Raw genomic sequence first — 26,099 nt, 5'->3', positions numbered from 1 at the left:
CATAATGCTAACCACTGTTGAATCAATGTGAAGGGTACCTGGATGTTCACTGTACTAGTCTTTCAACATTTCCCTAGGTTTGAAAATTTTTTAAATAAAATGTTGGGGGAAATGCACATTTAGACAAGGCTCTTAAGAAATAATTCATAGAATCTCAGGAAATTTTAAAGATTTAAAATTTTCATGAGATTTTAAAGATCAAGTGGAGTCTTACACCATCTTTTTCTTTGCTGCTACTTAAATGATTTTATTTCACCAACGGTATAAACAAGATTACAACATACACAATGTACAAATAAGCATTAAAAAGTATGAAAGTGTATGTATTGTAGTATCAGCATAGGGACTGGTATTAACAGAAAATTTTACTTTCCTTACATTTTTACAACGATCGTGTATTTTCAGAAAAATGTCATAAAATTTTCTTTTTCAATTCCACTTAAAAAAAGGGAGAGAGAGAGAGAGAGAGAAAGCCCTAAAAATTCCTTATTGCCTCCTGTCCCACTGGTGAAAACTGTATGTTCTGGAAATCAGTCTTTATTCTGTTCGTGTCCCTCTGCAGGTGGAATTTTGAGCTATAAATGGGAACCTGGGATTCCACCGCTGGTTCTGTGCACGGAGCTGAGCCGCAAACAATAATTAAGCAAGACCGAGAAAAGTTAATGTTTTACAAAGAAGCAAGTGGCGGCCGGAAACAGTTCAATTCTTGGATTTGGAACGCATCCTTTAGTCCCCAAATCTCCGGCCAACCTAGGACGCGAGCGCAGGTTGCGGGATCCCCAGGCACCGTAGCCTTCCCAGAGGCAGCGGCGGCCGGAGGCTGGTCTTCAGGGAGTAAAACGTCCCCCTCCTCCTCGGCCATTCCGGATCTAGGTGTCGGGGCATCTGCCAATAGTAAGCGAGAGGCGAGGCGCGTCCATCCTGTCCCCTCTGCCAATCGGGAGCGAGGGGGCGGGTCCGGGAAGGCCGCTGGCAGTGGAGCCCTGGAGCGAGGAAGAGGGGTCCGCCCTCTGCGCTTCGGCTAATTGAAAGCGAGGGGAGGGTCCCGGGGCGGGTCCCGGAAGGCGGTGCCAGGCGCAGGTGCGAAGGCTGGGCGGTAGCGCTGCGGCCTCCGCCGGCGGGCAGTATGGAGGACGTGAGTGCGCGGATGCTGCTGGCAGCCTTGGCCGGAGGGGCGCCTCCTGCGCGGGGCTGCCCGGGCGCGGGGTTGTGGGAGGAGGCACCGGGGCGGTGTCGGGGTCCACGCCGGCCCCGGGCTTATTTTCCCGGCGGAAGGCCGGGCGGGCGCCAGCCCCATGCGGACGCGTGTCGGGTCCCGGAACTGGGGCGGCCCTAGGTGGGCGCGTGGCCCCGGGAGCGGGGCCGCTCGGACGCCCGGGCGCAGGGGCGAGTCCCCCTCCTCTTGGGTCCCGGCCTTGGCCCTGAGGGCTGTGACTTGGAGCGGCTGCGGCGTCCCGCGGGCAGACCTGTCGTTATCATCACCCGAAAACCCACATTGGAGAAAATGTCGTGATGTTTTGAATCGGGGCATGGTAGGAGTGAAGGGATTTTTAAATCTCTTTACTTAGATGGATCCAAACCAGATTACTAAAAAACAGTGCATTAGTTACAGTGTATATAGTGTACAGAGTGAAGAGTAATTGCAAAAATCTTTGCTTAAATGTATTAAAACATTTTTAGGAAAAGCATGTATTTGTACCCAAAATTAACTGGGTTGCGCATTGGCACAAAATTCTTGCTCTTGAAAAATGCAAAGTTGATAGTTATATTAAAGCACTGATTTGAGTTAATAGATTAATAGGAATATTACTGTGATCCTACCACTGAATGAGGTGCATCAGGCAAGACACATGAAACAGTTCCAGCCCTACACAACACCTTAGATTCTTGTGCAAATAGTGACTATAGTTCAGTTATCTTGACTAAATAAAGACCGAACAATTTCTAATGATAAGACTAAAAAATTCTATTTTTTTTTTCAGTTGAGAACATGAAAAGCTAGCTGTAACACCTGGAAGTAGATTTGAGACATATATATTTAAAGAAAAACTTATTGTTTCTAAATTTTTTAAGGGTGAGATTCATGAACTGACAATGTATGGAGAAAATGAGTAAGGAAAATTAGAGACTCATCAAAATGTGTGCAGTAAATGCTTCTTGGTTGGTGCTAAGCTGCCCCAGGGTTCTTGGGTCTGTAGCTTTTAGCGTTAGGATTAGTACAACCCTAGAAATTTGTTTCACCAAACAGTTGGAGAGTAATGTTTTACCAATAGCTACATAGCTTTAGATCTGAGCAAGTTGCCTGCTTTTGGTATTTTGTGGATATGGTCTCTACCACTCAGTAGAAAGCTAAAAACTGTGTGCCATGTCTTAGGCCCAGACACCTCAATGAGTTAAAAGAGGCAAAGGCTTTTTAGTTAACGGTTCTTTGTTTGCAAGTGGGTGAACCAATTGTGGCTACTTTAAGGAAGAAAGGGATTTATGTGAAAGGATATAGGGTAGATGAACACCTAGGCCTCTGAAAGGATCCAAACAAGGGCAGCTCAAGGGATCCAGAGACACAGGAGTCCTTTCAGAATCTGTCCTGGGATGGATCGCCTCAACCATGGACTCTGTTTGCTTCGCTGCTCTGAGAGAGAGTTGGATTGGCCCAGCCCTTTTTGGTTCCATGACCACCCCAGGCCAGAGGAGGGTGAAGAGCATCAAAAGATGTTCCCCTTGAGACTTAAAGCAGAGGTAGACATTGGGTCCCCAAAGGAAGTAGCTGTTGTCACAAAAGAAGAGGGAGGAGATGGTGTGGAAAAAACAACAGCTATCTTCACTTGCAGATGGCGGGTGCTGTTTGTATGGTTTTCCCACATTTCCTATAGGCTCCAAAGGGCAGTGTATTTGATGTAGTCACCAAATACTCTGTATTTCATGAACATTGAATAAGTGACATAGAAACCATATTGTCCCCAGCCCCTTCAGTGTAGTCAGGGAAAACAAAAGGCATACACATAAAGGAAACAATACAAGGCAGCATAAGAAATATTCCAAATTAATATTATGGGCAGTACTTTTTTAGGAGTTTTAAGGTAGAAAGAAAACACTTGGCAGGACAAGTTTTATAGAGAATATAAGTTTTGGTTGGGCCTTGAAGGATGAGTTGGATTCTGAAAAAGATAAGAGAGGATATTTGTGGGGCATTCCAGAAAGCTCATGCAGGCTAGAGGAGAAGGTGCATGAAAGGGAACGAGTGGGAGATAAAGTAGACTATTGTCTTACAGTCAGGGTTTCAATGCTACCTTTTAAAAAGTTCCCAGATCCCAACTGTTCAAGAAGTTGGGCCGTCTTTCATTCACTCAGCACACATATTGAGTACCTGCTGTGTATCAGGTACTAAAGGTACAAAGAACATAGTATAATGTAGAGTCCTGCCCTTGTGAAGCACACCTTATTCGAACCACTTTGATACCTTGTCCTTCCTTCTGCCTGAAAGAACCAAAAACCTGTATATAATATATGAAAAAACAGGCGCGGCCGCCCCCGGAAGTGGACTTCACCTCCCCAGAAGCGGTTTCACGGGGAAGGTTATCAGGAAGGCTATGAAGAAGGAAGTAGTTTGGGTATGATTGAAGGAAGACAGTATGGCACGTTACATGGAGCTAGAATTGGATCTGAGATCGGGTGCTACCAGGGTTTTGCTTTTGCTTGGAGATGTCTCCTGCACCGCTACGCCACTGAGAAAGACAGCAAAAAGATGAAGGTCTTAGAATCGTTGATTGGAATGATTCAGAAATTCTCTTATGATGACCCTACTTATGATAAGCTTCATGAAGACTTAGAGAGAATTAGAGGGAAATTTAAGCAGCTTTGTTCATTACTAAACGTCCAGCCCAACTTTAAAATTAGTGCAGAAGATTCCCGACTTTCATTTTGAGGATGACAGACGCACAAAGACAAAACATCAGGGAACAGATGTTCGTGTGTCAAGTGTTTAAAAATGTGATTAAAGGCAAAACAATGATGGGGGATTCATTGTTTTGCAGGGAGGGTTCCAGCTTGGCCGGTGAAAGGGCTGCCTTCCCCCGAGGTCTGCCGGGTAGCCTCAGTGCCGCCCCCCACGGGGCCCCTCCACACAGGCCCGTCCTTTGTTGGGCCCTGTCTGCTCTGCAGCGTGAACGCGGCCCTGGCAGAGCCCTCACCAGTCTGCTCTTCTCTGGTCCAGGGTCCAGGCTCCTGGCTCACGGGTTCTCGTCACCTGGCAGGCCTGGCTGGATCTAGACTTGGGTTGGCTCTGGATAGGATAAACCTCCCCTTTACCCCCCGGGCTTTGGTCAGCGCTCAGAGGGACAGTTTTTTTTTAAATGAGAGCCACAGGGTTGACACGAAGCAGGTTAATGGGAAGGAGTGATGGGTACTGTGACATTTATTGACCCTTGAGATGTGCCAGTGCTGTGACCTGCTTCTCATGTTTTATTTAGTCCCTTCAAGAGCCCATGAGGTAGGCGTTATTCCCATTTTATAGACGAGGAAACTGAGGCCCAAGAGACTGCCTGGTCCAAGGGCAGTGGGCGGCAGAGCTGGGACTCCAGCCCTGTCTCCTGGTGCCCGCTCTGGAATGCATGGTCGCACCCACAGTCTCGGGGTCCCTGCCTGCATGTCCCCGCTATGCCCCGTGGAGCCCTGGGGCATCTCATGTGGCCATGGACGTGGGCGTCTGGCTGAGAGGAGGAGAGGCCAGCCCTGTCCCCAGGGAGCCGGGACGTGCTCTTCCTGTGTCCCCGGGTGGGTAGGGCTCTGCAGCATCAAAAATGGTCAAGGGGAGGAGACTTTAAGGCCACCGTTCTATGTGCAGAAACTTTGGAGCCTTACTGCAGCCTTCCTTCTAGTGTGAGTTCTTCTGTCTTCTGCCCGGACTTAAAAGGCATCATCTGTATGCGGTGCACGGCCTCAGGTGCGCCTTTGTCACAGACACCAGCAGCGCTTATCTCTGGCTGGTGGGATGGAGGGGCTTTTGTTGTCGTTTTCCTGGGTGGATTTTTGTGCTTCCTATGCTGTCTGTTTGGATAATGTATTATTTTTATAATTGGAGAAAAAAATAAAGAGTATATTTTAAAGCAAAAAAAAACCCAAAAAAACAAAACAAAACAAAACAAAAAATATATGAAAAAATACTTGTTGAGATCATAGACATCAGGCGATGAAGGACAGTGAACTTGGAGAGATGGGAAGCAAATGACGTGAGCCATGTGATTGCCCCAGCTCACTGCCTTGAGAGAGTTTTCGGGGTGGGCAGAGGAAGGGGGACCAAGTGGGGCTTCAGTAGACCCCGAGTTGAGGAGATGGAGCTGAATCTGGGGATACCGAAGCAGCTGGAGTTCACAAGACAGAGAACCCAGAAAGGAGAGCGCTGCGCAGAGGGAGAGCTTGGAAGAGGTGCAGAGTCCCCTCAGGTATTCAGCTGAGTCCTGTTCTTCGTGCCTCTGAGGAAACTCCCTGAGGACTGGGGGGAAAACCACTCAGAAAGACTAGAGGGAGCAGTGCTGTCATGCAGGGCCGGGAATAGTGCCTGTTCTTCCAGCCAGACTGGAAACCTCATAATCACAGGGTATTAGGTTTTCAGAAAGGTCTTGCCTCACTTGTGGGGAATAACTAGCACTAGACCAAACATGGTATGATCCCACCTAAGAAAGCACCTTAAAAGAAAGACCAAAAAGATCAAACTGTTTCAACTGACTTAACTGAATCCCAGAACAAAGCTCAATAATATAGGAATACAAAAATGTCCAGCACCCAAAGAGGTAAATTTTGCAATGTCTGGCATCCAGACCAGAATTACCAGGCATTGCTAATTATGTGATTTAGTGGAGGTGTTAGGTAATGCTATGGTGGTAATCATTTTGCAATATGTAAGTGTATCAAATCAACTCATGGTATGCAAACTTACACAGTGTGACATGTTAATTATATCTCAATAAAGTGGAAAAAATGATCAAGCATGCAAAGAGGCAGGGAAATATGATATAATGAGTCAATTAAAACTGATTCAAAAATGACATGCTAGAAATAGCAAACAAGGACATTTAAAAAAATTATTATAACTGTTTTCTGTATGTTCCAAAGGTTAAAAAGACACATGGGAGATATAAAATAAACCCACTCAAACTTGCAGAAATAAAAACTACAATGTCAGATGAAAAAGGCAGTAGGAACAGCATTGAGGCATCAGAGAAGGCAGCATTTTTGCTAAGACAGACACTTGACAGGTGGGGAGGGATGCATGGGCACAGAGGCTGGAAGGATGGCCTGGAGAGGTTCATGGACATTAGTTAAGGGAAGAGCCATAAAGGTGGGACAGCTGCTAACTGAGAAAGCTAGAAGCAGAGGAGTCTGGAAGAGAATAGAAATCATCAGAATTGCTCCATGAGTTATGGCAAACTAAACAGGAAGCTATCTAAGCATTGAATAAAAAAAATTGCAGCAACATTGAATGCCTGGGAGTGGAAATTGAGAAGCCCATTCCAGATCTGGTCATTTCCCAGATGGCTGTGTTATCTTTATAATCCTGGTGCACAGCAGCCTGCCCTTACACCATTGGTCCCCCTCTCTACCCCTTCCAAAGTGAAGAGCCCATATCCTCTATCTCCAAATCCAATTCTCAGGCTTCGCCTTTTCCCACTAAATTTTCATTTCCCTCTTGTTCTAGTGCAATTATCTAACCTAAATTTTTTGCATCATTTGTGCTATTCATTTGCTAATTTATTATGTACTGCCCCATAATATGCCACACACTATATTCTATTGTGCATTCTTATATTGTTCAGTCCTGCATGCCTTTATCCTAACCTCCCTGATGAAAATATAATCTCCTTTTGAATAGGGACTGTGTCTTATATTCTTTTATCTCAGGAACAGTGCCTTATATGTAACAGTTTTCAGTAAGGCTCTGAGACTGAGAGATTGTTTTATGCACCAGATACCTAAGATGCTGTTCCTGTCAAGACCCTAACTTTAAACATGACTAACAAGATTTTGAGGTTGCAGCTCAGCCTTTGCTGGCTACTTCAGTGACATTGCAGCTAGTTGTTTTCATTGAGAATCTGGTATCTACAAACTGAAATCTCCTGGAGGGTCTATCAGGGTGATCTGTTTCTATTAACACTCTAACATATTTCTCTCATGATTGAAAGTTTAAGACCTCTTAGTAAAGCCTCAACCAGCTTTCCAAAATTTTGTGGAACATCGAGATATAGCTTAAGAATTGCAACCATATGTAATTATTTTTATCAATAATATAAATAATGTTGGGGACTACCCTGGTGGTCCAGTGGTTGAAACTGCGCTTCCCACTGCAGAGGTCACGGGTTTGATCCCTGGTAAGGGAACTAAGATCCCACATGCTGCACGGCACAGCCAAAAATGTAAATATATATATATGTGTGTGTGTGTGTGTGTGTATATATAATGTTAAATAAATCAATATCTAAATTTTGAGGGCTTGAAGAAAATTATTTGAGATTAATGAGATTAATAATTGATAGTTAATGAGATTATTTATACATAATCTCATGTCTTACCTCATTTGGAGATAAAGAATTAAGATTTCTTCTACTTGTTTTAATAATTGTTTTTACCAGTTTGTTTACAGTAGTCATCAAGAAGTTTATGGTATTTTTTCAAAATTGGCTTTAGGTAGGGAGTGTGTTTTCTTGTCTATAATTTGTGTAATGAATTTTAAATCTTTATAGTTCAGTAGATTTGTCTTGGAAACATAATCCAGAGAGTGGTGATTATAGCTTGCTTCCTTTTTTCTGCACCTCAGGGTTCCTTGGATCTCATCCAAAGTATTGAAGATGACCCCCTTCTGGATACCCAGCATCTCCCACATCACTCATTACACGCTCATTTTAGGCCCAGATTCCACCCTCTTCCTACAGTCATCATTGCAAATCTTCTCTTGTTGATACATGTAAGTTAACTGGGAGAAAGTGATCCATCCAAAGGCGATGTTTTTCAAAAATTTATAACCTCTTCAGAGGGCAGTTTGGCTGTATCTATTAACATTTAAAGTGTGCATACTTTTTTACTCATATCTCTACTTCAAATAATTTATTGTAGACATATTTGCACACATGTAAGGATATCTTTTATGATAGCAATGTTGTCTGTAATATGAAGAAACTACAAACTGCCACCATCCAGAAGATGCTTTGTATGTCCTGTCCATATGAAGGAATACTTATACAATATTAAAAGAGAAACTTAGAAGAGAAACTTGGGGTGGATGTGTATATATTTAGATTACCCTTCATTGTTGAATGGAAAAAAATGAGGTTTACAATGGTGTGTATAGAATGTTCCTATTTGTACATTTTAAAAGGGTGTTGAGAGAAATGTGTATATGGGTGATATTGTGACTTATAAGAAATATATTTGGTCATTCAGATGATCAAAATATAGTTCTCATATGTCTTTGGTCTTCATCCATGGTTTCTGGCTCACAGCTCCCAAAACCCTTGGAATTTTCTGAGTGATAAGAGCAATGGGAGCATCTTTTGTTATAATTTTTGGTCTTTTGTCCTCAGTCCCTAAAATCGCTTCAAAGTCATAAAGGTGAAATGGGTGTCTTGATATTCATAACAACCCCTTTCCACCACTGCTGGATTTATGTTGGTGAGATGACTTTGGAAAGCACCTAAGGATGGGGGCTGTTGCCAGGGGAACCAAGCAGGAACAAAGGGTTGGAACTTTCAGTCCCACACCCTGGCCTCTGGGGATGCGAAAGGGGCTAGAGGTTAAATCATCCACCGATGGCCAATGATTTAATCAACCAGGCCTATGTAATGAAGCCTCCGTAAAGACCCAAAAGGAGGGGGTTCAGAGAGCTTCCAGGTTGGTGAGCTAGAACACTTGTTATGAACCACCTGCCAGGCCCCCTAACTCCACCAGGACAGAAGCTCCTTTGCTTGGGAACTGGCAGGAAGTATGTCTTCATCGGGCTATTGATTTGTATCTTTTAATATCCTTTGTAATAAATTGGTAATGTGGTGAGTAAACAGGTTTCCTGAGTTCTGTGAGCCAGTGTGGCAAACTAATTGAACCCAAGAAGGAGTTGATGGGAACCTCTGATTTATAGCCTGTCAGTCAGAAGTGCAGGTAACAGCCTGGATTTGCAAGTGGTGTCTAAACTCCAAGGAGGGGGTTGTGGGAACCTCTGATTTGTAGCCAGTGGGTAAGAAGCACTGATAACAACCTGGACTTGCAGTTAGCATCTGAAGTGAGGGCAGTCTTGTGGGACTGAGCCTTTAACCCATGGGATCTGATGCTCTCTCCAGGTAGTGTCAGAATTGAGTTGAGCTGTCTTCATCAAGACACCCATTTCACCAGTTGAGCTCCCAGTTGGTGTCAGAGATTTGCCGCCCCACTCCGCCATCCCCTCCCCCCGCCCACACATTGGAATTGGTACTGGAAACTTTTAACGTTTATTCCTGTATTCTGTGATAGAATATTTCCAGAAGCATTCACAAGACCCTTTTAATGCTAGTTGCACTGAGCGCCTCAGTGGAAGGGACACCTAATATATTTTAATGTTTACTTTTTGTACTATTTGAATTTTTTTTTACCATATGCATGTATTACTTTTTCAGTTATAAAAACAAAAAAAGATACAGATAAATCTATATATGTTGACATGGAAATTTATCTATTTATTTACACCTAGGAAATAGTGTTAAGCAGAGAAATCAGTGTACTGTTGCCCCATGTTTTATATGATAAAATTACAAATGTCTGGGGATTTTTAAAAATGTGTGTTGCAACCACTAGATAAATAAATCCTGGAGATCTAATGCATAGCATAGTGATTATAGTCAACACTAATATAAATTTCAAAGTTGCTAGGAGACTAGATATCTTAATTGCTCTCACCACAGAAAAAGAAATGGTAATTATGTGACATGATACAGGTGTCGGCTAAAGCTACGGTGGCCATCATTTTGCAATATACGAATGTTTCAAATCAACACATTGCACACCTTAAACTTATACAGTGTTATGTCAATTATATCCCTCAATAAAAATAAATAAAGTTCAACGTCATAAAAACAAAACAAGACACATGTATGAATGGTCTTGTAGGCTTACTGGGGGCTCTGCTCTAAGTCTGTTAATTATTTCCTCATTTTGGTTACTACAGTCTCAAACACTAGGGGCTGTAGTTGTTCTTTGCTGCAATGTGAAAGATCAAAAGAAGGCAGATTCTCGCCACTCCTTGGGTGTTCATGAGGAGGGGGGATGTGGTTGAGGACTGGCCCAGCTGCTGCTCCAGTGAGGTGCACTGTGGAAGACTTGCACTCAGGACTGAGTGCATTGAGGACAGAGGTGCACCCGTTTTCCTCATGTAGATCTAATAAGTGGCCTGATTCTGCCATGGCTTCCTGATCCCCAGATAGCAGCTGAAGCGCTTCTTTCCTTGTGCCTCTTTGTATTAATATAATTTATAAATTATATAATTATAAATTATATAAAGAGTATAACATACTCTTTATGTATGTACAGTACACACACACACCACTTAAAAAAAACTTTTTACGTTAAATTGCCTGCCTTCGATACTACGGGATTGATTGCCCTAATTTTAGGACTAAGAAAATCTTACGTTAAAGAACAAGAAAAACTAATGTCTTTATATGCTACTTTGTATAAAATGGATCAGTTGGGTTCAATGTACAGTATATTACAGTAGAGGGAATATGTTGACTTTTCCACTTTTTGCTTTATGAGGATGTGCATCTTGAGCTGCTATAGCAAATATTACTGCTCTTGACAAACCACATAAATTTTAAATAGATTTATTACATGCTAAGATTGGCTGCTATTGGATGCTTGGTGATGGAAGCTAATGACAGCATTTAAAATTTCCTTTGATTTTTTAAAAATTACAGAATAATACTGCCTTACGGTTAACAAGTAAAACATTACCAAAGTATACAAAGATATAATCTTCCCTTTTCTCTGCTTCACCCCTTCTCCCTGAGTTAATAAATGGGGTCAGTTCACTGTATCTCTTTCAGTGTCTTTTGTTAAGTTCATACAAATGTATACAAAAAGATTACCAAGTTATAAAAGGATGTCCCCCATTTCCAAAAAAGAAAAGATTGGATAATACGGTATTTATTACTCAACAGCAGTGTTCTTCAAACTTGAGCATGCACCAGACACCCTGGCAGGCTTATTACACTACAGGCTGCTGGCCACACCCCCAGAGATTTTGATTTGGGGCCTGAGAATTTACATTTCTAACTGGTCTGGAGACCACACTTTGAACTACTACTTTACACCTTACTTTCTTTAATCTTAACATGTCATAGATATCCACCCAAACTAATACATAGAGCTTTAGTTAATTCTTTTTTTTTTTTTTTGGCTGTGTTGGGTCTTTGTTGCTGCACTTGGGCTTTCTCTAGTTGTGACGAGAGCGGGGGCTACTCTTCGTTGTGGTGCATGGGCTTCTCATTGCGGTGGCTTCTTTTGTTGTTGAGCACGGGCTCTAGGCATGCAGTCTTCAGTAGTTGTGGCACCAGGGCTCAGTAGTTGTGGCTCGTGGGCTGTAGAGCACAGGCTCAGTAGTTGTGGCGCACGGGCTTAGTTGCTCCATAGCATGTGGGATCTTCCCAGACCAGGGATTGGCAGGAGGATTCTTAACCACTGTGCCACCAGGGAAGTTGCCTAGTTAACTCTTTTATAGCTGAATAACATTCTATTATGTGAGTGGGTATACCTTAATTTATTCAAATATTCTGCTATGGATGCCTACATATACTTGGGCAATTTACAGTTTTTTTTTCAAATACAGAGAACACTGCAGTAAATATATGTGTCCATATATCCTAGGTACTGTGCTTTTACTTCTGAGTGATAGGGTCCTAAGGTAGGATTTCTGGGTCAAGATATTTCCAAATTATTTTTCAGCAGCACTTCCCAGACCAGTCAGCATTTTATGAGGCTGTCTGTTTGCCCATATGTTGACATCAATCTTTTAAATTTTTGTCAGTCTAATTGGATAGTTATTCTTGTTCTCTTAAAACTGAAGCTAGAAATAAGCTTTTTTAATTCATGATTTTTATTAGTTAGTTTTGAGGTGCTAAATTAACTTTTTACTCTTTTTTTTTTTTTCACGTTCTTATTTATTTATTGATTGATTGCTGTGTTGGGTCTTCGTTTCTGTGCGAGGGCTTTCTCTAGTTGTGGCAAGCGGGGACCACTCTTCATCGCGTTGCGCGGGCCTCTCACTATCGCGGCCTCTCTTGTTGCGGAGCACAGGCTCCAGACGCGCAGGCTCAGTAGTTGTGGCTCACGGGCCCAGTTGCTCCGTGGCATGTGGGATATTCCCAGACCAGGGCTCGAACCCGTGTCCCCTGCATTGGCAGGCAGATTCTCAACCATTGCGCCACTAGGGAAGCCCCTACTCTTTTTAATAAAAGAGAAGTGGGCAGGAAATTGAATTTAACATTAAGTACTCATCTTTGTTAGATGGGATTTGGGGTGATTTTTATTTTCTTATTTGTGATTTTATCTGTTTCCCAAATTTTCTGCAAATTTTTCTCCAGATTATCTGTTTAAAAAGTTTGTAAAAATGGCAAAAAGAAAGTATTTTTAAACTCATAAAAGTAGGATACTGAAAGTCATAGGTATAAGAGTATGTGCTGGGGATGGTCATTATTGTTTCTTAAATCCAAATATTGAATATTAATTCTACTGTTTTCCTTTCCACCAGATTGTGTTTGTTATTTTAGCATTTTTAACAGGTGTGCTTTGTTCTTACCCCAATCCAATTGAAGACAAGTGCCCAGGAAACTATACCAACCCATTGAAAGTTCAGACAGTCATAATCCTCGGAAAAGTGATTTTGTGGATTCTGCATTTCCTTCTTGAACGATACATCCAGTATCACCACAGCAAAGTAAGAAACCGAGGCTATAACAAGATCTACCGGTCAACAAGGCATCTTAAAAGCCTTGCGCTGATGATACACTCCACTGGTAAGCCCAGTTGTCTCACTCAGCTATTCGGCGGCTTGCTTGAGTGTAATAAGTGACAGCAGAAAGAAAACGTTAAGTTTGATTTTATAATCAAATACATGCTCTCATTTTTTTTTAATTAATTAATTTATTTATTTATTTTGGGCTGTGTTGGGTCTTCATTGCTGCACGCAGGTTTTCTCTAGTTGCGGCGAGCGGGAGCCACTCTTCGTTGCGGTGCGTGGGCTTCTCATTGCGGTGGCTTCTCTTGTTGCGGAGCACGGGCTCTAGGCACACGGGCTTCAGTAGTTGTGGCACATGGGCTCAGTAGTTGTGGCTCACGGGCTCTAGAGCACAGGCTCAGTAGTTGTGGCACACGGGCGTAGTTGCTCCACGGCATGTGGGATCTTCCCGGACCAGGGCTCGAACCCGTGTCCCCTGCATTGGCAGGCGGATTCTTAACCGCTGCGCCACCAGGGAAGCCCCATGCTCTCATTTTTGTGAGAGTGATGTGGCCACTAAAATTAGGATCACCTTAATGTCTTGAAGTTTTTCTTATATTTCCCTTTGAAATCTGTATTTGTTATGTAGGGGAGGAAAAATATTCCCTCTACCCTTCTAGGTTCTTGGCTGAGATTCCACCAATAAAAGACAGATTAACAGGAGAAAAACGAATAGAAGTTTAATAACATTATACCTCCTGTATACATGGGAGAGACCCAGGAAAACTGAGTAACTCCGCAGTGGCCTAAGCCACCCTCTTAAATAATATCTCCAGCTAAAGACCAAAGAAGATGGGGAGGGTTGGGGGAGGGGCGATAGTTCTGGGAGGTGACCAGGAAAAGCACAGTAAACAAGGGTAAGTTTGTTATGCTTGCCTTCTGCATTGATTAGAGTTTCTAGAGATTTAGAGTCATCCTGGTACAGAGAGGGATATAACCTTACAAATGGAGATTTCCCTTATAATTGTAAATGTCTCTTATAAAAGGTAACTCCTACTTGGTTTTCAGAGCTTCATCTGTGTCTGCCGTTTCTTAAAAATAATCAGCTTAAAATAATCCTTAAGACAAAGGAGGCATATTTTGGGGTAGCATTTTCTGTCCCCTTCATTATGAGCAAGGTACCCCTGTGTGAAATGTGGACTTTTTCCCCCTTTTGATACTAGCAGACTTATTCATCTCAAGGAGATATACAGCTGATGCTAGTTGATACTTGTAGGATAAGAGGGAATTGTTTTATTTTAAATGAAGCTCGGTGCTTTTCTCGCAGTAAGAGAAAGACTGTTGTATAATAAGATGTATTACTAAAACAGAAAACCTGGAAAACAATTTTGAAGGCAAGGTCAGAAAGTCCATCCAGGATGCAGACAATTTAAAGGCTTAATGGAATTAAACTGAACTTCTTTAGGTATTTTTGCCTAATTGTCAAGGTTTCTACCTTTTCTAAAAAGCCCTCTTTTTCAATTTGAGTCCAGAATAAATGTTTGAACATTTTGAAACCAAATTAGAAATTAATTTTTCCCCAGAAAAACAGCTCTACAGAATTTAATGTTTTTCCTGTGTTCTGGTAGTGCATTTTCTTAAAGGGCAGGCTGTGAGTTCATCTGCTCAGCGAGGTTGTCAATGGGAGCGGGAGGGCCCAGCGGTTGCAGTGAAAGAAGCGTTGTATTGGAATGGCTTGTCTTGAAGCATCTCCAAGGGGCGGCCCTTACTGCCCCCAGAGGAAGAGTGCGGTTTCTACATTCTACTGCTGATTGCAGTACTTGTTTATGGCCAGAAGATGTCCCTATAATCTTTGTGCCTCTGACAAAGAGAAAAGCAGAAACCTATTTGTATACTGACCAAAATAATGTTCAGTTTCTCCACTGATGGTCTGGAAATAGTATTTTTGAGGCCCACCAAGAGATTGTCTAATCTTTGCCTTTCCTCTGACTTTCAAATTATTGCTACACATGTGACCCTTAATCACAATCTGTTTCTAAACAATTGGACCCTCAGTTTAATCACAGACGGCATCACTTTTAAGTTACTCATATAAGGACCCAGAAAATCCAGGAGAATTGGGGCAGGTGTTTACTTTGTTTCTATTTTCTTTAAATATTTTTTTATTTTATTTGAAGAAAAAGAAGGTAAATCTATGAGGATATAGAACTTCCAGCTAATCCGAAGAGTGTAACCATTCTTTTTTTTTTTTGCCTGTGATAGTATTGCTGGGTATCATTAGCTTCATCCTGATGCTTGTTATTCTCTGCAGAGAGAAAAATAAAGTGATTTTACTTTATTTTGTGGAGATGGGAGAAGGGGCTTTGCTTTCCTTCCAAATAAGTTGAAAATGTTTATCTGATTTATCTGTTCTCCTTCCTTAGATCGAAATACATCCTGAACTCTATCAAATGTTATTAGCTGCATAGCAAGTTGCATATTTAGTTGTTCTTTTCACTGAAGCGAAAACTTGACCCTTGGAGACATGGTGCTGGGCAAGGTGCTCTCATGATGTCCACAGTGCTTATCATTCAGGGGAATGTCTTACTTCTGCAGTCTCTTCTGCCAGCCTGCAAGTTCACCCTGTGACCTGCCACGCTGCTGACACAGGCCTTGCTCAGGGCATCAGAAATCCTCTGGAAACTGTGTGTTCACTTTCCCTGCAGAGGTTTTTCCCTAGTTTTTTCCTCTCCCTAAAGCTGTAAAGTTGTATATGTCTTGTACACAAAACTAATTCATAAATTGAGCTATTGGTCAACATGCTAAGGCACTGTGACATTTGTGAGTGTAAGGGAAGGGCTTAGGGATTTGTGCTGGACCATTGCTTTGTGTAGAGGGACTTCTGATAGGTTATTTAAACAGGGTTCTTGGGCTCACAGTCACCCCTTTGTACCAAGAAGCAGAAGGTAAATCAAATTAGCATCTCCCCAGCCTTGATCAGACTTGGATAGATATGTTAGTTTTAGGAAATTCTAAGATAAAACACTACAGGAATGACTTCTGCCCCTAAACTTTTCTTTGACAGTCTTCAGACTGTAAGTGCAGAATGAGGTTAAAATGGTCTTCAAAAATAAATAATGGATATGCTGAGCAGGGGGGAAACAGCTCATATTTATTGTCACCCTATTTTTCAGACGAGGAGTGGAGGTGTTAGGTCATCTGTCCAAGGTCAGCAGCGTGTCCCCGGTTTTTTTCTGGATGCTCGCCTCGTCCTTGACTGTGCTGCACGACCAGAAGGGGCTACCGGGTCCTCGTAGAAACTCACTCCTTGAGTTTTAAAAAAGTCCAGATTCTTACGTATTTGTGTTATGGGGCATCATTTGCTCTTAGCCGTGTTGTGTTTGATTTCCATCCTCTACCTTCCTTCGTCGCCGCGTAGCTGGGTGGGTGCCCGCGCCCTTGCGGTACCCCTGCGGGGGCTGCGGCAGTGGCGGCGGCGTGTGATCGGGGACTCCGCCCCGCCCCACCCCGCTCACGCACCCACGCTGCGTCTCCTCCCCGCAGGCAGCACGGCGCTCCTCCTCCTGCTCTGCCTGCAGCACTCCTTCCCCGAGCCTAGCGCGCTGTACCTGGACCTCATTCTGGCCACCCTGGCTGTGGAGTTGGTCTGTTCCCTGACGTGCCTGCTCGTGTACACAGGTGAGAATGACAAGGAGCCTGTTCTTATAGAAAGGCCTTTCACTGCTGGTCGCATCCCCACCTGAAGCCCAGCCCATTACCTTTCTGGCGGGAAACCCTTTCTACGTGGCCGAGACCCTATTGAGCACCCATAGCTCATTGCTGGCCACATCCAGACTCCTCTAATTTAAAACCACCAGGAACATACCGGTGAGTCGCATTTCTAAAGTTGTGTCATCAACAAATTCTTATCAACTAGAATGAAGGCTTTTCATTAAAAAAAAAAAAAAATGAAAAAAAAGATCTACAAACTTTTGCGTCCTCAAAGGCAACTGAGATGTAAGTCTGGCTTTAAATTAAAATATAGCTAAATATAGGACTTCCCTGGCTGTCCAGTGGTTAAGACTCTGCGCATCCACTGAAGGGGGCATGGGTTCAGTCCCTGGTAGGGGTAAGATCCCACAGGCTGTGCGGCAAAATAAAAGTAACATAAAATAAGTAAATAAGTTAATACATGCAAAACTGCATTTAGCCCAAACTTGATTTTGATAAACCATTTAAGAACCCACTTCTTTCTAAATTTAGAACTGTCTGAGGATTGTTCCGTCTGACTGTCTCTCAGAACTCTCAGTGGTAAGATTAAATAAGCTTCAAACATGTTAACATGAAAAATAGATGGAAGGATACTTGAAGAGAAAAAAATCCAAGCCCGAAAGAAACAAGATTCATTCCTGCTGCAGTACTGACATGCACTAAAATCTGTAATAGCAGCTAATTTGGTGGCATTGAGCAACAGTTGTTTTGTGACAATAAAATACCTTATCTGTCCATTTTGAAAGAGATTATTTCTTCAGTTATGAAGGAAAAGTCACATGGGCCAAAGCTTGTGTTTCATTTTACTGTTTTGTGCCTCTTCTTAAGGCTTCTAGGACAAATGTTGACTTTGTTCAGTGTATCACAAAAAATTTAAGGTTGATTCCCTGATACATGCATTTTTCTTGCTTCTCTATATTAAAAAGATTTAAAAGATACCTAGTTTTGGTAATGCTGATAGTAACTCTTCATGACATGATTCTTTGATATAATAATTCTAATCTAAATTTGACTAATTTGTCTGCAGTAAAGTGGTTAATCTCTAGAAGTCAAGACGGACTCTTCTCATTGGGCACCTGACTGTCTCTGTAGGAAAAAACTAGGAAAATAAAACTTAAAAGATTTGTGGTGATTTGATTAGCTTTCCATTTGTTTAAAAATAAGCAAGGATTCAAAAAAATGCCACTCAGTTACCAGCCTTCCAGTAGCCCTGATGATCGGGCTTCAGCTCAGGAGGAAAGGACTGTAAGGGGCAGCAGGCCCATGTCCAGTGTCCTGCGGTTTAGTGAGAGCTTTCCTTGGCTTATTGTGGTGGAAAGGAAGAGTGGAAGATTCTCATTCCATGTAGATTGCACTGGTGTTATTGCCTGGCCTGTGATCTGATATATGCTGACTGCATGCAATTTAATTTATTTTAAAAACCACAAACACCAGAAACTATCACAACATTGTAAATCAACTGTACTTCAATTAAAAAAAAAAAATGGAACACCTTCAGGAAAAAAAAAAACCCACAAAGATGAGTCTGAAAGATGGACATTTTTATATTGTTGAGCTATTGTCTTTTATTTCTGCCTCTTAACTTTTACTTTAATATTCTGTAACTGTTATTTCCTTTTCCCCAATTCAAGAAACTTAAACTTGTTCCAAGTTTCTTCATTTATCTTGGAGTTATTATGTGGAAGACACCATTATAAGGAGATGCCATATGAACGTAACTCCAATTTAGAGGCAAGCCTCATGGGACAGTCGAGTCTCAGCCTTCATCTCCTGAATGGCACTGGACACAGTGGCTCGCTCCCTCCTTGAGATGCGTTCTTTACTTGTCCTGGGAAGCTGGCTTCCTGGCATCCCGCCTGGCCCCCTAATGGCCCCATCTTCTCTTTTGTTGAGCTCTCCCGGCCTGCGTGGTGGAGCCCAGCGCTCAGTCCCCGTCTGCCCTTGGGTGGGCGCGCTGTTCTCGTGCCATCAGAAGCCGAGGGGCTATTCATATCTTTTTTTTTTTTTTGAAGTATAGTTGATTTACAGTGTTGTACTAGTTTCAGGTGTACAGAAAAATGATTCAGATATATATATTCTTTTTCAGATTCTTGTCCATTATAAGTTATTACAAGATATTGAGTATAGTTCCCTGTGCTATACAGTAGGTCCTTGTTGTTTATCTATTTTACATACGGTAGTGTGTATCTGTTAATCCCAAACTCCTAATTTATCCCTCCCTGCACACCCCATTTCCCCTTTGGAAACCATAGTTTGTTTTCTGTGTCTGTGAGTTTATTTCTGTTTTGTAAATAAATTCATTTGTATCATATTTTAGATTTCACATATAAATGATATCATATGATATTTGTCTTGCTCTGTCTGACTTATTTCACATAGTATGATAATCTCTAGGTCCATCCATGTTGCTGCAAATGGCATTATTTCATTCTCTTTCATGGCTGAGTAATATTCCATTGTATATATATGTCACGTCTTCTTTATCCATTCATCTGTCAGTGGACATTTAGGTTGCTTCCATGTCTTGGCTATTGTAAAAAGTGCTGCAATGAACATTGAGGTGCATGTATCCTTTTTTTTAAAACAGATTTATTTATTTTTATTTATTTATTTTTGGCTGCGTTGGGTCTGTTGCTGCGTGCGGGCTTTCTCTAGTTGTGGCGAGCGGGGGCTGTTCTTCATTGCATTGTGAGGGCTTCTTATTGCAGTGACTTCTCTTGTTGCGGAGCACAGGCTCTAGGTGCACAGGCTTCAGTAGTTATGGCTCGAGGGCTCTAGAGCGCAGTCTCAGTAGTTATGACACATGGGCTTAGTTGCTCCACTGCATGTGGGATCTTCCCAGACCAGAGCTGGAACCCGTGTCCCCTGCGTTGGCAGGCAGATTCTTAACCACTGCGCCACCAGGAAAGTCCCCTGCATGTATCCTTTTGAACCATGTTTTTCCTCTGGATGTATGCCCAGGAGTGGGATTGCTGGATCATATGGTAAATCTGCTTCTAGTTTTTTAACAAACCTCCATACTGTTCTCCATAATGGCTGTACCAATTTACATTCCCACCAACAGTGCAGGAGGGTTCCCTTTCCTCCACAACCCCTCCAGCATTTATTATTTGTAGACTTTTTATTTTATTTTATTTGTATTTGTATTTGTAGACTTTTTTTTTTTTGTAGACTTTTGATGATGGCCATTCTGACTGGTGTGAGGTGATACCTCATTGTAGTTTTGATTTGCATTTCTCTAATTAGCCATGTTGAGCATCTTTTCATTTGTCTGTTGATCATCTTGATGTCTTCTTGGAGAAATGTCTGTGTAGGAGTTTTGCCAAATTTTTTATTGGGTTGTTTGTTTTTGATACTGAGCTGTATGAGCTGTTTGTATATTTTGGAAATTAATCCCTTGTTGGTCTCGTGGTTTGGAAATATTTTCTCCCATTCTGTAGGTTTTGTTTTTGTGTTGTTTATGGTTTCCTTTGCTGTGCAAAAGCTCTTAAGTTTAATTAGGTCGCATTTGTTTATTTTTGCTTTTATTTACATTACTGTAGGATATGGATCCAAAAGAACATTGTTGTGATTTATGTCAGAGTGTTCTGCCTATGTTTTCCTCTAGGAGTTTTATAGTCTCCAGCCTTACATTTAGGTGTTTAATCCATTTTGAGTTTATTTTTGTATACAGTGTTGGAGAATGTTCTAATTTCATTTTTTACATGTAGCTGTCCAGTTTTCCCAGCAACGCTTTTTGAAGAGATTCTTTTCTCCATTGTATATTTTTGCTTCCTTTGTCATGGATTAATTGACCATAAGCGTGTGGGTTTATTTCTGTGTCCTCGGTTCTGTTTCATTGATCTGTGTGTGTCTGTTTTTGTGTGAGGGGCTTCTCATTTCTAACTCTCTTGGCCACCACCTAAAAGTCAAGGGCTTCTTGTTACATTCCCTCACTTGGTTCTTTCGGCATCTCACTGACCACTTCCTTCTGGTCCTTTCTGATGAACCCTCTGCATGTCTCCTAACCTTCTCACATTTCTCTTTAACTTCTTTGTTTAATCTTCTTCAGCCTCATTCTCATCTGAGAGTCACATCAGAATCATCTGTGGGTCCTGGCAGTTCCCTGACAGGTTGAACATATGACTCAGCACATGCACTTCTGGGTCCATGTGTACTTTTACACAGATGTTCCAAATGGCATTATTTATAGCAGCCAGAAGTGGAAACAACCTAAATGGTGTTAGGATAAAGTGATGACTAGACCAACAAAAGGTGTTCTATCCATACAGAGGATAGTATTCAGCCACAAAAAGGAAGGAATAATGGAATGAAGCACTGACACTTGCAGTATGGATGAACCTTGAAAGCATTATGCTGAGAGAAAAAAAAAGCCAGTCATAAATATTGTATGATTCTGTGTACTTGGAATGCCCAGAGCAGGCACATCTATAGAGAAGGAGAACACATTAGTGGTTGCCTAGTCCTGGAGGTGGGGGTACCTAGAGAGTGACTGCTCATGGATCCCAGGCTTCTTTTTGGGGTGACAAGATGTTCTAAAATTGATTGTGGAGACGGTTGCACAACTCTTTGAATGTACTGAACCATTGAATTGTACACTTTGAAGGAATTGCATTGTATGTGAATTATATCTCAAGGGTTGTTACAAGAAAGGAAAGAATCATATGTGGAGTTTTAAAAAATTGTGCTGGGGCCTAACCCACCTCCCCTCCCCCTTCCCACATGTTGAATACTTGACCCATTTGGAGCTGCACGAACAATTCTTAAGGCCAGTCTCATTGGACAGTCACTGCCATCACTGAGGCCTGGCTCAGCCCTTTCTCTTGACCCCTTGTCACCATCTGTGGTGGGAGTGCTCATTCCAGCCGTGTCCCAGGGTTATTACGCAGGTGGGGCAGGGCCCCCGGACAGTGGCTCTTACTCAGACATGCAAATTGTTCGGCTCAGTCTGTAGCCAAACCTGCGAGGTTGGGAACAACAGCCTTGTTGTGTCTGATTATTCAACTCTCTGCAGCAGACTTCTACCCACGTGCATTAGGCTGCTGGGGCTGCCAGAGCACATACCCAGCCTGGGTGACTAAGACACACAAACTTATTTTCTCTCAGTTGTGGAGGCTGGACCTCTGAGATCAGGGTGTTGCAGGCCTGGCTTCTCCAGAGGCTTCTCCCTTGGTGTGTAGGTGGCCGCCTCTCGCTGTGGCCTCACGTGGCCTTTGCTCTGTGCAGGTGCATTCCTGGTGTCCCTTCATCTCTCAGATCAGCACTGCCCCCATTACTTTGTTCTTACTTTGATTACCTCACCAAAGGTCACATCTCCAAGGACACTCATGTTGGGGTTAGGGCTTCAGGTTCGTCAGTGGCCTCCAGGTCGCCGAATTCCCTGGCTCTTCCACGTGTCTTCACTTCCGGGCAATGAGCGCTGATGGCTCTTTCCTGACTCTTCTCCTGCCTCTGCATCAGCATTTCCATTCCCTTTTAGCACATTTTCCCTATTTGTTTATTCACTTTATGAACCGTTTTTTTTTTTTTTTTTTGCATATTACTTGAAAAGAATAACCAATTACTAATGAAATTTGAATAAATGGAATTAGAAAATTTTTCGTGATTGGATAACCTGACAATAATGACTTTATTATTTTAGTGAAAATTCGAAAATTTAATAAAGCCAAGCCACAGCCTGATGTACTTGAAGAAGAAAAAATCTATGCTTACCCCAGCAATATTACATCGGAGACTGGATTCAGGTAAGTATGGAGTAAAAGATTAGCGAAAGAGATTTATAAGTTTATTCCATCTGGAAATCTAGAGACCATTCTGATGCTTGGAGTTTAGGACTCTGCATATGTTAAAATATGTCTACAACTATGTTTGATTTGTTTACTTCCTCTCAGCTGTGGTGAAACCAAGTCTAAAGAAAGAATCTTGTTTGGGGATATTGCCTTGGCTTATAAAATCTAAGAAAAAGTAAACGGATATAACGTGCTGTACTGAAAACTAGTAGAGATCCATTTGCAAAGAGACTGTTGGTGAACATGTGTAACCCATGAATACCTTGGTTCTGTGCAGGACTCTCTCGAGCCTGGAAGAGATTGTGGAGAAGCAGGGAGACATCATAGTGTACCTGAAGCGACACAATGCCCTGCTTAGCCAACGTCTGCTGACCTTCACGTCTTCTGACCTCAGCTCTCAGCCAAGTGGGATTTGACAGCAATTCCAGAGGAGTCAGAGTAATTTAGACTGACCGGCTACCTGACAAGCTGTCTTAGGGAAATGCAGCTTTGCCAAGTAACATTCTACAATTTCTGTTGGAAACCTGAATTTGGTTCTCACCTGTGTGGCTGTTTAATAAGTAGGACTCGTGGATCATTTGAAAGACACTTTGTAGCGCCTTGCGAACTCAAGGGGAATGTCTGTTTTGCACATTTTGAAATTATTTAACTGCCTGGTTTATGCTAGGATCAAAGGTATAGATTAAACATCTCCTTGACCAACACTTCTTCCATACTCACTGGGACCTGGTAATAATTTGGCTTTTTATAGAGGAAGTCTGAAATGACAACCTATTTAAAACTGGGCTTGAGTTTTTCCCACTTCTGTACTGGTGAGAGAAGTCATCATTTCTCATGGTTAGTGTTTTATCCTATGGAGCCTTATGTATTTTATATGCTTGTGTGGTATTGGATGGCCTTGGCCCTTATAGCTTTTATAAGAATTTCGTCACTGTAGGACCAAGGTCTCACTGGATGATTTACTTTGCAGCCCCTACAGGTTTCCATTCTCCAGAAATAAGATTTGAAGATTACTTGGACCAGCGTTAGACCGACCAGTGCTGCCTGTGAAAGCAGGAGCGCCTGCCATTGGCAGCAGCTGAAATAGTTAGAGAAGACTTCGGGCTTTCTCTTTATTTTGGCCCTTCTTTGAGAGGTAGCCATGTATTTCAGTATTGACTGTCTTTGGATCAATAAGTTCAGTGATAGGAAAGGGGTCTTCTGTAGCTTTAAGTTTGAAAGGAAAGAAGAATAAGTTTTTTAGTCTTGGATTATACTTAAAAATTATGATGAAAAAAATGTCATATCAACTTATATATAGATATTAAACATATCTAATTCTCCAGATAAAATGAAGCATATTTATGAGTAAATGGCATTTTTTCTCCAGTTTTCCTGGCATGCCCTTTTCATGTATCAGTTTGCTTTTGGCACCTTTACATGCTGCCTCAGAAAGCCTTCTGTGTGAAAGCTTAACATGAGGGAAGGGGATATGTGTGATTATGTCTGCTGCTAAATTTTTTTTTTATTTAGCTGAATAATCAATATTTGATTTAAAAATCCTTGAGCTATACATAACTATTTGGCAAGGGATGTGTTCATTGGGTCATACCATACATATGAAAGGCAAACATCTGTTTCCTTTAGATACAGCCATTGTGGAGCATTCTCAAGGTTTTCTGCTGAGGTCAAGGTGATTGTGTGTCACCTGTAGTCAATACCATTGAGTCCCCAAATTGACAACATTCACAAACTAAAGCCAAAATTGTATTTTTAAAGTTAAGATTGTATCCAAGTTTCCTGACTTTTCCTTCCTCTCTTTTTTTCTTTTTTCCTTTCTTTTTAATATGTCTCAAAGCCATTGCCTTCTGTGGAAACCTGTCTCTATGTTCTGGAAGAGCTTTTGCCTTTAGCTGTTTTCCTTAGGGAAAATACATGTGGTAGATAATTAATTCTCATTTACTTTTAAATTCAGTTTGGATCTACAGTCAGTTTCTAAGGTTTATGTGATGAACATTGGTTTACAGAGAAAGGTATAGTTAAAAAGTTATAATACTCAAGTTCTGATGGGCTGTCTGTATAATCACCAACACTCTTTTCTAAACTCAATACTGAACATTTCAAACAATAAAAGAAAATGAAAGAAAGGAATGAACAAAACAATTTAAATGTTAATCATTCTGCGCACCAAGTAGATACTGTGCTAGCACCGTGGATACAAAAATTAATAAGACAGTCGTAGCTTGTAGCTTACATTCTAAGGAGAGGACTAGGATTTCCAGGCTCTGTGCTAAGTGAAATGATGACAGTAAGCCCAAAGTGCCGTAGGGGCTCCAGGTCATAGAGTTTCCTGGGGGGAAAGGCTTTAGGTATTCCAGGGAAATTTATGAGTAAACAAGAAGGTCGAACAGCTACAGATGATCATCTGCACTGTGTATAGCTTGAGCCCAAAGAGTGATGCTGGACATGGGAGGAGGAACGACCAGTGGCAGATTCTGGGGACCCTAACGCTCTCTAGGCCAAGGGGCCTGCAGCGGAATGGGGCCCACTGAAGGGTTCCAGGCAAGGAAGTGGCAGTCGGTTTTAGTTTCAGGAGGATCAGACTGCCAATGTGGTGTAGGAAAGTGGGTGGCAGAGTATATGGCGCTGAACTAGGGCAGGTAAAGTAACATTTTATTATGGGTATATATGTATACATCTGTATTGTATTTCTATATTGTTAATTTGGGGATTTTATTTCAAATGACAATAGCATCATGACTTACTGCATTTCTTTGAATACTAATGAATTAGAGCTTTTTCCCCATATTCTTTGGCCTTTTACAAATCTTTTGTGATGTACATGTGTAAGTCTTTTGCTTATTATTCTCCTGGGATATTCTTTTTCTAACAAACATCTTCCTTTATATATAAGGATAGTCTTCAGTTTATATTTGTTGGAAATATTTTCTAGTTTGTTTTGGGTTCTTTTGCCATGTACTCTTCAAACACTACAGCCTGGATTCTGTCCCCGTAGCACTGGTGGAAAGTTCACACAAATGAATTCCTAAAGCCACATCGGGTGAGAGCCAGCAGTGTTTGAGGGAATTTTAATATACCCATGCTTGGGAATTCCCTGGCTGTCCAGTGGTTAGGACTCTGTGCTTTCCCTGCTGAGGGCCCAGGTTCAATTCCTGGTCAGGGAACTAAGATCCCACAAGCTTCGCAGTGCAGCCAAAAATACACACATGCACACACACACACGCACCCGCACCCCTAGGCTTCTGCTGGAGGCCGTTTTTCTTCACATGAATTAATTCTTTTTCCTTTTTTCTCTAAGGCAGGGTTCTCTAACCTTGGCACTATGGACGTGTTGGGTTGTATAATCTTTGTTATGGTGACTGTCCTGTGTGTTGTAGGATATTTAGCAGTATTTCTGACTGCTAGGATGCCTGTAGCAACCTCCAGTTGTGACAACCAAAAATGTCTCCATACACAGGCATTTCATTTCATTTAATACTTAACATTTAGTTGAGAGCCGGTGTGCACCAGAGAACAGGGGTCAGTCAGACAGAGGTGGTTTCTGTTCTCGTGGAACCTACATTCTCATGGCGGGGTTGGGGCATGACGGGGGAGGAAGTGAACACAGCAGACAG

The 26,099-nt window shown here is 42.0% G+C and overlaps 1 protein-coding gene across 2 annotated transcripts; it reads left to right on the top strand.

Moving 5' to 3' along the window:
- The first annotated feature begins 989 nt into the window (after positions 1-989).
- TMEM192 (transmembrane protein 192) lies at positions 990-25,353 on the top strand. 2 transcript variants are annotated; one of them, XM_061191569.1, is made up of 6 exons: positions 990-1,135; positions 7,808-7,954; positions 12,761-13,025; positions 16,490-16,624; positions 22,338-22,440; positions 22,763-25,353. In XM_061191569.1, the coding sequence occupies exons 1-6, from the start codon at positions 1,127-1,129 to the stop codon at positions 22,899-22,901; spliced, it is 798 nt and encodes a 265-aa protein (XP_061047552.1). In that variant the 5' UTR covers positions 990-1,126; the 3' UTR covers positions 22,902-25,353. The 2 variants fall into 2 exon arrangements, with proteins under 2 accessions (XP_061047552.1, XP_061047550.1); XM_061191567.1 differs by lacking the exon at positions 990-1,135 and adding an exon at positions 1,164-1,532.
- The last annotated feature ends 746 nt before the right edge of the window (positions 25,354-26,099 follow it).

The sequence above is a fragment of the Eubalaena glacialis genome, chromosome 5 (genome assembly GCF_028564815.1).
Source record: "Eubalaena glacialis isolate mEubGla1 chromosome 5, mEubGla1.1.hap2.+ XY, whole genome shotgun sequence".
In the NCBI taxonomy this organism is placed as follows: domain Eukaryota; kingdom Metazoa; phylum Chordata; class Mammalia; order Artiodactyla; family Balaenidae; genus Eubalaena; species Eubalaena glacialis.
This window is presented reverse-complemented; position numbering and strand designations above follow the sequence as displayed.

Coding starts and splice junctions, on each gene's coding strand:
- TMEM192 (XM_061191567.1), top strand. CDS start 1,296: ATGCGGACGCGTGTCGGGTCCCGGAACTGGGGCGGCCCTAGGTGGGCG. Junction 1,533..7,807: donor ATGTTTTGAATCGGGGCATG/GTAGGAGTGAAG, acceptor TCTGCACCTCAG/GGTTCCTTGGATCTCATCCA. Junction 16,625..22,337: donor GTGCCTGCTCGTGTACACAG/GTGAGAATGACA, acceptor TTATTATTTTAG/TGAAAATTCGAAAATTTAAT.